General features: G+C 45.5%; 1 protein-coding gene across 6 annotated transcripts in view; it reads left to right on the forward strand.

Annotated features, from left to right (window-relative positions):
• Positions 1–12,103, forward strand: part of STK38L (serine/threonine kinase 38 like) — a 419,201-nt gene that overhangs the window by 64,925 nt on the left and 342,173 nt on the right. For all 6 annotated transcript variants that reach the window (XR_011281744.1, XM_069628096.1, XM_069628095.1 and 3 more), the window contains one exon: positions 5,693–5,744. Coding sequence is in view for 2 of the 6 variants with exons in the window: in XM_069628096.1 (XP_069484197.1) it covers positions 5,693–5,744 (52 nt within the window). In the remaining 4 variants the exon portion in view is untranslated. The remainder of the gene's footprint in view (positions 1–5,692; positions 5,745–12,103) is intronic.

Here is a 12,103-nt window from a genome sequence, read left to right on the forward strand (position 1 = left end):
GGGAACGGGGTGACTCATCGAACCAGAAATGGTGGCATTAATTCAGCAATGAAATAAAGAATTTGCCATGCAAAATTCATTGCACCAGACCTCACCGTTCATGAGGAGTTACGTCTCCAAGAACGCCACATGTAAACCCACAAACACGACTTTGTTATATATATATTCCCATGATGGGTTACTTAACGCGCTTAATACCCAGAGGTTTCTAAAAGTGGACCCTGGAACCGAACCTGTGTTGCACCATGTCGTCTTGTTTCCAAGGTGAGCACCTCTCCCCTGAGCTATCCTCCCGAGATGTACACATGTTTTCACTACCAACAAGATGGTTTGTTTTGGAAAGGGAAGCCTCACTCTGACAACAAGCCATTAAATATTCTGGCACCATAGAAATCTCCCACTCTGCAGAAGTTAAATACTGCGTCTACTAACGGAGCCATCCTATTCCCTTGGGGTCATGTACTGCTCTCCCCCGAAAAGTGCACGAAACAACCATAAATCATCAATGCAATTATGGAGCAAGTACTTTGAACCACAAAAAACAGACACACTATAACTCACAACCACGCACTCTTAGAAGATAAATCAGCTCTTTACGGCTATTTATTCAAAGCTTACAAGTACATAGAAATAACTCATAAAAAAATAGTAAGGTCATACATTACAAAAGAAGTCAAAAGGAAATACATCACAGTGAGCGTAATAGAAGTCCTCATCTTGTCCAGAAGCGGCTGGAAGACCCCGGGGACAGCCAGGCCGAGAGTTCCACAGCTCACAGGAAGGCCAGACGTAAGCGTCCTTCTATGGCTGAAGTCTCACCTGACCCCCTCCGTGCCTCCACATATATACACACTCCACAAAGGGGAGTTAATTCTCGAACATTCTGGAAATTCCACTTGCGCAGTTCAGGAACAGCCGTCGGTTGCCAGCTGGGTCAATCGAGAGCTCCCCTCAAGGAACGCAGGGCCTCCCTGCTCTAAAAACACGCTCCACGGACAACAGTAGCAAGCCATATCAACGTTAGCTTTCCCAGCAGAAATGGCCTTGACTGCATACCAGGTTTGGAAAAGCATGTTTGTCTCAGCATTGTGAATCTAACACTCAGCAAAATGTGTGCAGCGTTTCACTGCGGTATGAAGTAAATATCCAACATGACTCTGAGCGCTCCCAGAATGCATTGCGTGCCCGTGCCATTTTGAATCAAGCATAACAGGTCGTGATCCTCCTGGCTAACCCCACCCGCTAGGGTTACGATCTGTTAGCGGCTGCCTTCCCCATGCCACCTAGGAGGAGACCTTAGGCAGGGGTTCTGTGATAACTCCATAGGAGTCAATCACAGTATCCTGCAGTGACTAGGAGCTACCACGGAGGAACGAGGAGCTAGTGCTTAGCTTTCCACAAATGTAACTTCCACATAAGATGCAAACATCTAATTTTGTCCATTATCTATGACCCCTTATGCATTAAATGGTGTATGGATTTTTTTTTTTTTAGATTGTTTCAAATGCACACAGTTAATTCACATAGGTGTTTGTTCAGCATCTGTTAGCCTGGAGAGCCAAAGTAGCTCCTGGTAGCTTTTGTTATCAAGCTAACCAGGCTGTTGTAAGCTACAAGTAGGAGCTAACTCTTTCCCAGCTTCCCTCAATTTCAAACTGTGTCTGAGAGCCATGGTAAACTCAAGTTATTATCCAGCCTACCCTGAGGTGCAAAAACCCAGATTTCGAACCATAGCTTGACCGTTTTGAACCACACCAATTTGGGCACATCATATTCAACTGTGCCTGGGTATATTACCTTTGCCAACTTTCAATGCACGTGTTAGGCAGCATCCTATGCAGTTCCCTTAGGGAGCACTACAGAAGATTAGGACTACAGGTATATGCAATAAATCCCCTTTGGTATCAGTCTGTACCACACAGATTTAGTTGGTAGATGTGGCTGAGCAGTCAGACCTAACTCAAGAGGGAGATGAGCAGTATTCAGGGTTTACACAATAGGACTACAATGCTATGGAACAAGGAAACACTGACCAAAGCTTTGTATCAAAAAGAATATATATTTATTTTACACACTCTTAAATTCATCACACAGATCACTATTATTAAATCAAGTTAAAACAGTCAAGAAAAGTATACACAACTCCCTATTTAAATTGTAGACAAGTTTGACCAAGGGTGAAAACTGAGCAAAACGGCACAGTGTAAACTAAGCAAAAATGGCACTCTAACAATATCTCAAAGGGAGGGAAAGAGCAAGTTATACAGGATTAGACTCTTTAACACACCAGCAATACTTCCCAAGCTGATTGTGAACAAGTTAGGCAAGGCAGCACTTTAGCATAAGCAATACTTAGATGAAAACCAAGCAAAATGGCACTTCATAATATTAAAGAGGGGAAGGAAAATGTGGTTATATAAGAATTTAGGTGCACCTACACATTTCTTGGTGAAAAGCAATCTAGAGAAGGGAGTTGTAACATATTTAGCCAGGGTCAATAGGCCTGTGCCAGAGTCAGTGGTACAAGGCAAAGTGCCCCGGATCAAACTGTTCTAGTAGCTGCAGTCAAGCCTTTGTTTAACGATTTGAAAAGGCGGTTGCAGAAGGTAAAAGACAATGTTAGACGATAGGGGCGGCCAACTCAGTAGGTAAGTAAAGGATTTAAAACACCTTTAGCAGTACCCAACGAAACGGGAGGCCTGGCGGAACAATGTACCTTTAAAAGTGGAAGAGGCTCCTGCGGTGGCAGTAGTTCCTGGCAGTTCCTGCAGTTTGGGAGATCCAGCAGAGGAAGAGAGGCTCTCGTCGTGGAGGAAGGTTCGAGTCACTTCACTGCCCAGGGATGAAGTCAGCCGCGGTGCTGCCAAAACGAATAAAAGGTACGCTCCTTTAAATCACAGTTGTGGTGGACGGATAGCCAGGCACCCGTGTGCCTGGCTATCCCGTCTCCGAGTGCAGGACACTGGCGATTCGACAAAGGCAGGTACTGGAAGGCGATTGGCGAACTGGTTGGCCCCACCAGCTTAAGGAAAGAAGACTCTTACAGGCGAGGATCTTCTCAAGTTGTTGGAGAAAAGTGGTGAGGATCTGCAGCATGGCTTCACCGGTGGTTCAGTCGTTGCAGATGTCTTCAGCTTCTCTCCTCTTCGGGTTTCTTAGTTTCAGTGGCGACGTCTTGTCCTCCAGTCCTCACAGTCCTGCTTTTATGCAGAAAAACTCCCATTCATACAGCCTAGCTGTCACTCCCACAGTGGGGTGGCTATCCTGGCGGGATAACCCCCCAGCCTATCAGGGCAGAGTGCGACTTGGGTTGTCTAGGTAACCCTGTCCAGGGTGCCTATTCCCCCTTCCACACATCGTCTACCCCAGATTCTGTGGCGCCGAGAGGAGGGCTTCTGTGCAGATGCCAGCCAAAAGGACTAACAAAGGATCCCCGACCCGGGTTAAGATTTCAGAGAAAGACACAAGAAAGAAATAATATCAAAGATCTGGCAATAAAAACCTACCGGAGTACAGTTAATAATAAAATAAACCGGCCGTTTGTTAGAGGCTGTCAGTAAAAGTGGTAGCCTCGAACAATGGTAAAATCCCATAGGGAAATATTTGCGTCGAATATTTACAGTAGTAACCACTGCCACCAGCCAGAAACTTTGGAGAGAGGGACTGGACAGTACCCTCTCGAATATGAACTCTAGGGGGAAAAACTATTAACCCTTCCCAGTACCTCCATAGTAAGATGGGTTGTACTGTTTTTTTCATAATTGACTAGTAAAGTCAATGGGTACTTTACATGCCCTGGGAGATGATAGTCAGTCCCAGAGTATGGAGTCTATGTTTGGGGGTCACTGTGACACCCCTGTGTTACTGCACTGAGGGTGCTGTGTAACACACATGTAAAAAGATGATGCCTATGAGGGTGAGGAAAAACCCCATAGTCCATAAGCACAACAAATAGCCTAAAACACACATCAGCAACATGTCTAAGAGTGGGGAAAAGGAGTCTCACTCTTAGCAGGAGAAAAAAATAAAAAATAAACCCCTCAAATCCAGCAAAGCTGCTGGGGGACTCTATAGGTAAGGGAAATTAGCCTTAGAAGAGAATTCTCCCTAACAGCATGCTGGTATGTGTTCAGCAGTAATACCTCTGCCTTGTTATACTCAAGAGGATTTGGTACACTTCCTCCTGATCTTTCCCTTAAAGCGAGCAGATGGTATTGACTCCAATAATTAAAAATCTTGTTGTTTGACTGAAGTATTATTCTAGTGCAGATAGTTTTTCCTATATTACATTTGGGGTAGTTAAATATCTTCCGTGTTCAGAGAGGAGGTCAAGAACCAGAATGTTGTTAACTTGTGCATACGTGCTCCAAATTCAATTGAATTTGTTATAGTTTAACGATTCAATATAGGCCTGGTGTTTTTGATAAGCAGTACCAATTTGTAAATTCTTGCTTTCATATTTGTCTTGTATCCTGGTAGATGCAAGATTTAATTAAGCAATACACCCCGACGGGGGGGTGCCATTCCCGTCGGGGCGTAAAATTCTCCCCTGTCCGGAGGGATTTATTGCGATTAGCACCCCAGCATGCTTACATGTTTACTGAAGTGCTAATAGGTTTTTTAGTTGAGAAACGGCAGGGTTGCAGTTTCTCAACTTAAAAAGAAAGCGACCAAGATGGCCGTCATGGTCGAGGGAGAAGGGCGTCATTGCTGTGGCAGCAAAGTGCCGGAAATTAAAGGTTCCAGGCGCCAGCGAGGGACCAGGCAGCTCTAGGTAGTGGCTTTGGCAAAACAGAAAGATGATGGCTGGAAGGTTTTGAATTAATCATAACCACAGGCAAATCTCTGGGCAACCCTCCAGACCATCGTTTTTCAGCCTGCCAAGCCATTACAGAAGGGGAAAAACCATATGCAAATCAGGCTTGGTCCTACCCCAAAAGGGGCAGTCCAGCCAGAACTGCTAGGTCACATCCCTTCTGCACGAGACCACAAGCATCCCCAGACATGTTTCAGCCTTGTTGGGCGTCGTCAGTGAGGAGTAGCTTGGGTCTCTAGGCCCGGCAGACTCAGGACCCATGTCTGGGCATACCCGTCCTACTCGGGGTGACTTTGGCAAAACAGGTGATGGCTGGAAGGTTTTGAATTAATCATAACCACAGGCAAAGCTCTGGGCAACCCTCCAGACCATCATTTTTCAGCCTGCCAAGCCATTACAGAAGGGGGGAAAAAAACATATGCAAATCAGGCTTGGTCCTACCCCAAAAGGGGCAGTCCAGCCCAAACTGCTCTAGGTAGTGGGGCAGGGGTTTGGGTGGGGGGAGGTGATAAGAGGGGACTGGGGAGGACTTACCTGCTGCCCTTGGCGGGTGGTGGTGAATGGCAGCCTCCCACTGCTCTGGGGAGTTCTAGTGCATGAGGTAAAGGTAGAGTTCTGTGATTGGCTGGGAGGCCCAAGGCTCCACCCTCCAGGGTGCTAATTGTAATTAGAATTAAATAGTATACATGATATGCTGTTTATATGGAATGTGTTACTTAGGTAATTTTATTTTTTATGGACCAGTGGTTTTAAGTTTAATAAATAGTTTTTAAAAAAGTAAACCTGAAGTAAAAACAATGAGGACCATTTGCTTGTTGCTGATAATTCCAATCTGAACTTAAAATGGTCATAGATTTTATTTCTCTTTACATATAGACAAAAGAAGCTGGAGTTGGCCATGGAAGAAGAGGGCCTTGCAGATGAAGAGGTAATTCTTTGCGACATTTTATGTTGATAATATCTTGTATTTAAGATAGTTACCAGTTATCTAGCCGAAAAGAAATCCTTACCAAATGCAGGTGCCGTCATAGGTTGTGCAACCATTGTAGATGGCTTTTTCAATTCTTGGATCTATCCCGTACTCGCGGGTCCTAATCTGACCAGGATTATTTGCCAAATGTTTGTTTACTCAGAAGCTAACGACTACAGTATGCACCTTTTTAAATTTCCAATTTTTTTTTTGTGAAAGGGAACATTCATAGTTTGAAAGAAATCCCAAAATTTGTATCTGAAGTCGTGCTTGTACATTTTATTTTCCCCACCCAGCTATTTGGTTTCTCTGCACGTGTTCTCCAGGGGGGCAATACCTATGCATACGCTACCCTCACTTTACCCCTATGTGCCATGTGCTGATAGCTAATACTGACCCAGGAATAGTCTGTTTAGTCCAATTGTTATATGTGCTAACGGGTTGAGCTTCTTTCTGCACTATTCTTTTGCCTTTGGAGTGTAGGGGTCTTTTAATGGGGCTCTTTAATGTAACTGGGATGCAAGCTAAGGTTGGGTCACAAGCATCCTTTCGCCCATTGATGGGAGTTGGCAGCTAGAAAACATAACCATATTTGACCCATTTTTGAGCTGTTGTCTCCACTGGAAGTTGGTCATGCCCTATGGCTGAGATGGGTTCCATGGCCTCTGATCACCTCAACTGGAGCACTTTATCAAGCATACATTAGTTGCAGAAAGTGCTACAGTCTGGAACAATTGCAGGATATGCCCATATTCAGAATTATTAAGGCTGCCTTCTCTAGTTGCTTATGCTACATTTGAAGCCTTTCACAGTGTTCCATAGCTTGGGAACAGGCCACAGATGGGTGACCAGTGGCCACTGTGACCTCTGGTTATATTGGTGACTGCAGCAGAGAACTTTGAAAGTGTCTGCTCAGTGAGAAATGGTACCGTAAGTGGCTAAGCAGGATATGCGATTGCCATTAGTGCTGCACGTTTTGTCATGGTTTCCTTTGTAGGTGTAGAGCGATTTAAAGCTGGCTGATTATTTCTTTATTTGGATTTGTAGAGCGCACTACATCCCACAGGCATCGAGGCGCTATTACAGGCGAATGTAAGTAGGCCTTATTCAGTGTTACAACGAATGCGGCCCAACAGTAAAGTTTTTTTGGTTACAATATAGGTGGTCGAATAAATGGATGTAACATAGGTGATTTGTGCATTTCGCATGTAACATTACAGGCGAGTGGCTGATTAACAGTCAGTACAGACATGGATAAATTAAGTATTGGCAAATAATAGTTTCATGAAGGTTTCCATATTGCCTGGGGATATAGATAAATTAGGCATTTGGCAAATCATACAATTTCATGAAGGTCCCATATTGCGTAGGGGTAACATCCAAGCAATTAAGCAACAGTCATCAAAGATGCAAGGGGTATGTAAAGGGTGCAGGGTCATACAAATAACCTATGTGAGAGTCAATCATCCTAATATGAGAGGGGAGGGAGTTCCATTGCAAGGCAGCCATAGTAGGAAAACTGGTACCGCCAGCACAAACTCTGCAGGTCTCGGGCATAGAGATTCTGTTGTGTAAGCCATTCTGGTAGGCCTGGTTGAGGTTGACTTGGAAATTCTTTGGACCAAGTAGGGGGGTGCCAGATCATAGACTTTCCTGTAAGAATGAGGTGTTGCAGGAACGGGCCCTCTGGGAGAAATGTGCCGCCGTGGAGAGATGATGGCAGAGAGTCTTGTGGTCCACTAGGTCAAATGCTGCTGATAAATCAAGGAGCAGAAGGAGCGCAGGTTTGCCTGCGTCTGAGGTCGTCCATTTGTTTTTTTAGGTCGAACAGTGCCGTTTCGGTGCCATGTTGAGGCCAGAAACCAGACTGCCGAAGGCCAAGAATATGGTTGTCTTCTAGGAATTTTTGGACTTGCAGGTAAGCTGCTTTGTCCACAATTTTTAGAAGCAAAGGGACAGCGGTAATGGGTCTGTAGGTCCCTGGGACCGATGGGTCGAGGGTGGGTTTCTTAAGGAGCGGTCATACCCACGCTTCCTTAAGTCCAGTTGGGACATGGCCAGACTGGAAGGATGCATTAATATATGCAGTGAGGCAAGGGTGGGGGGCACAATCTTTACTGAGCTGAGCCTGGCAGGCATCTCCTTCACAATTGGAGGGTTTAATAGATTTAAGGAGCGCAATGACTTTAGGTACACTCGTATCCTTGAAATCAAAGGACGGGATTGACCAGAGTTAGTGACGGGGGACTGGTTACTATAACAGTCAGCTATAAGAGGAGTAAGAGCCCGTTGATGAGCTAGGATTTTAACGGGTGCAAGGTTTATTATCTTTTTTTTTTTAAATAATTTTAAACCACCTCTGGGATACGGTTCTAGGAAGCCAAACTTGGTGGCATTGCAAAGATTTCACACATGTCTGACCCAAACCCTCATTAATGAAGATGAGCAGTTGCACCTAGCACACGATCTTGTCAAACAAATTACTGTCTACTCACAGGGATGTGCAAAAAATACAGCATTTAGCAATACACATGCATGAATACAAAGATACGAAGAGTTCAATCACCAGATCTACACTTGTGCAATCAGTTGAGTTCAAAATGCAACATACACACACCCACAATACTTTAGAATTTAGTTTCAATGCTGTTTCAATGGCCTAAAGTGGGGCAGTATAATCTAGACCTTATAATGTTATAAGGCAACACTAGCACTTAGCCTAATGAGTCAAAGTCCTATCCTAGGAAAAGAGTTCTCAAATGTTCAATGCAAGTAATCCGATTTTGGGCACTTGGGGCTAGTTTTCTATGTGGTTTATAGTTCTCACATAGAAAGTAATGGGGTTCAGTGAAGGTAGTACTAAAGCCAGTGAAATATTTCATAGTGCCTTAGATTTCCTGTGTAACTAGGAGGAAGTTAGGACCCCAAACAGGATGGCAGGTTCTTCCACCAAAGGCCAGACCCAAATAGTGGCATGTAAGGACAGGTAAGTAACCGCAGCACCTTGGATCCCGATAAAGACCATCAACGACCCCTGGTAAATCGGGCCATGGAGGATAACTGCTCTGACTGGTGCTTCTAGCATGGAGATCCAGTGGTCGCAGGAGCAAAGTGGTCTTCAGCTTCCAATCTCCGTTCCGGAACTTTTGGAAATGAACCACCACCTCTGCAATGACTCCCACAATGTCTGGGGGTGTCCACTGGGCACCTCTGGTACAACGAGCTGTTAGAATGTCTTTGTACTGCATCTGTAGGCAGCAAGACGTACAGCTTTGGCTCCACCACGACTCACCACCTTGGCAGAGGCAGGCAGAGCAGCGATGTCCCAGGCCCATTAATAGGATGCACTGCACCAGGCTGCACAAGCTCCCAGTAACTGGAGAAGTCCCCACCAGTACCAGACACTCCACCAAGCTGTGGGAGGAAGACTTCAAAGATGCAGGGCCCAAAACTGGTTAGGCATATCGGCACAAGGAAGGAATGCACCATGGAGGCTCTCACCTATTGGTTGAACAGCAGAGCTTTGCCTTGTGGTAAATGGCTTGACCAATAGTGGTCTCAATTTCAGTCCTAGTGTCTCTCTGAGGCCTCTTTGGATACTTTTCTCCAGTAGTCTGACGATTGGCTTCAGATCCTCCTGCCCCCCATATGCTAAATTCTGGGCTGGAGGACCACACCTTACATAGGGGACCTGTATTCAACACCCCTTGGGGCAACATAGCCCTTGACGGCCAGCTGACTCGCACAAGGTTTGGAAGGCGTATTGGGCCTGTCTGCAGCCCCCACCTAGCCCAAACCAGCTCCATTAACATTGAGCTTGCAAAGAGGGAGACCATATATGGCCACATCCTACCCTTGGCTGGAAGGAAGTCTGCCAAAAACACTGCATCAAACGTGGGCAGCAGTTTCGAGCACTTTAGTGCCCTATGTGCTGCCATACGGTACAAAAGAATAGGTTCAAAAGGAGTGCACCCCAAAAACCATTGACTAAAAAGAAGTCTGTGCTCCAGTAGAAATACAAAATGCCAGTTAAAAAGAATGAGAAAATGTTACCCTGCACTTAACCTCATGGTATGCTGTATAGCTTTACCATTGACCTAAATTAACTGGTCAGGCTATAGATGGCAGAGCTATCCCTCGAAAGCACACGTCCTGCATCTTACATGGTCGGACCTTAGTCAACTATCCCCCTAAAATGTAGCTGACCTGCTCAAACAAAGTTATCCCCCTAAATGATGCCTAACGCAGGCCCCACAAGAAAGTAGAAAATTACCAAGCTGCTGAACAGATCTCAGACAGCCAAAACGCATGCCTTTTCGTGGCTTTGGAACCACCAGTTCAAGACTACACAAACACAGGTGGGACATTGTTCCCCCAGTCAACATACCAACGTGTGTAGAAGTACCTCTTTGTAGTGTAAATGGCTATTAATGGGCGAGGCATTCTCTTCCCGGCTCCAGGAAACTGTGGGGAGAACCTCAAACCGTGTGCATATGCTTACCCAGACATCCCCTCCCTACCTTGGAAGAACAACACTTAAAATCTGGATAAGTAAAGCATGGCCGTTCTTGCCTTGGTTCCATCACTTTATTCAGCTTTGTAATGAAATTGTCCAGAGACCCTTACATAGCAAGGAGCCTGAGACTGCAAACTCTAGATTGCAGTGTTATTTGAAAAGTACGTTCTACTGCTTCCCCCCTCTGCCCCACCCACACCCCTTTTATGTCACTGTATACTGCTATTCCCCTTCCTGCAGCTACTACAACCCCTTTTAGGCCGTGTACTGCCCTTTTGTGGGATCCACACACTACATTTCAATAGTTTCTTCACCTTGTTTCACAGTGATGAACCCCCTGCAGTGTTGCAACATCACTGGTACCGAAGTCCTGGTGCCACCTGGACACCTAGTTACTTGTTTCATTTTGCACTGTGGCAGAAGGGACTTGTGGGAAACAGCAAAAAAATAGGCCTCCTTGCCCTGCCTCAGCAAAAGTTCCTGCAGGCCACTGAGCAAAGCGCCCATGCATGTGAGTGAGGTTTGAGGTGCCTCAGCCTGCAAACCAACTTACTAAAGGAGGTTCTTGGAGTTTTCAGACTACCCCTTGCCCTCATCTGCAAACTCGTAGATGCTAAGCATTGCTTGTTTAGCTGTACGTTGGATACAATGTACCTGAGGGGGATGTGATCTAGGGGAGAAATTGGAGGAGAGGGTGACTGATACACTGGCAATATGAGTTAGTGAAATGGGGGCGGTCTGCAAGAGGCCAGTGGTGGTAGTGTAGGGTATAGCAGGTTATGTCTTCCATGGCCTACTATTCGCCCCCCCCCCAACTCCCCACTAACCATCTAGATTACCTCCCCCTTACACTGCTCAAATCCAGACAGCCTGTTACCACAGGCCTAGCCATTAGCATATCAACACTAACCGCAACAAAGCTCTTCTCTTTAGCCCCCCTCACTCTCCTACAACAGTGTTTAACTAGACCCAAAGTGCTGTAGTTTATCAGATTGTGGGCTCTTCCCTTTGGATAACATTCTCCTAAGTGTCTGCTAAATTCATAGCAAGCACACTGGCACTCAGGAACCGGGTACTTCTGCCTTGCACCCTTCAACACCATAGTTTTCGCATTTGGCTTTCCCATTGCCCCACGAATGTTGCCTCTAATATTGAAGAGCCACATTCAGCAATGGCACCAATAGTGGCAAAAGGGCACGATAGAAGACTGCTCGTTTTACCTTGCATCACAAACCCTACTTTACATGGAAATAATGTATTCATTGGAAGCTATCCCTTCAATTGCATTTACTACTCATTGCATGTTCCATATTTAGACAGCATTCTGCAATGTACCTGGTCTGGCATTAGTCAGCTAAGCTATCATACATAAATCGCACATACCCTACCGTACATGCTAAAACGTTAGACGGCAGAGCTACTTACCCAAACCGCATGTCCTGCACCATATATTGTCAGACTATAGACAGCAGGGCTACCCTCTAAATTGCAAGTCCTGCACAATGTACATTGTCCCCTATTGTGTTTCACATCTCGGTATCCGTACGAAACACCCTAACAACCTCCTATTTCAACCTTCCTAACACACACCACATGCTGACTGAACATGCCAACTCGACCATATCCCCCTGTCTAAACAATTCAAAACTCTACATCTCTTCAATCAACTTCCAAACCTCACCAACCGATCAAACACCCTTACAAGTCAACTCTTGAGGCCTCCCATCTGTAAACACAATTCCTCCAATGTACAAGTGAATACCCACCTAATAGAACACACTTGCGCAGACACCTTATGCTT

The sequence above is a fragment of the Ambystoma mexicanum genome, chromosome 12, assembly GCF_040938575.1.
Source record: "Ambystoma mexicanum isolate Mex_15411 chromosome 12, UKY_AmexF1_1, whole genome shotgun sequence".
Classification (NCBI taxonomy): Eukaryota; Metazoa; Chordata; class Amphibia; order Caudata; family Ambystomatidae; genus Ambystoma; species Ambystoma mexicanum.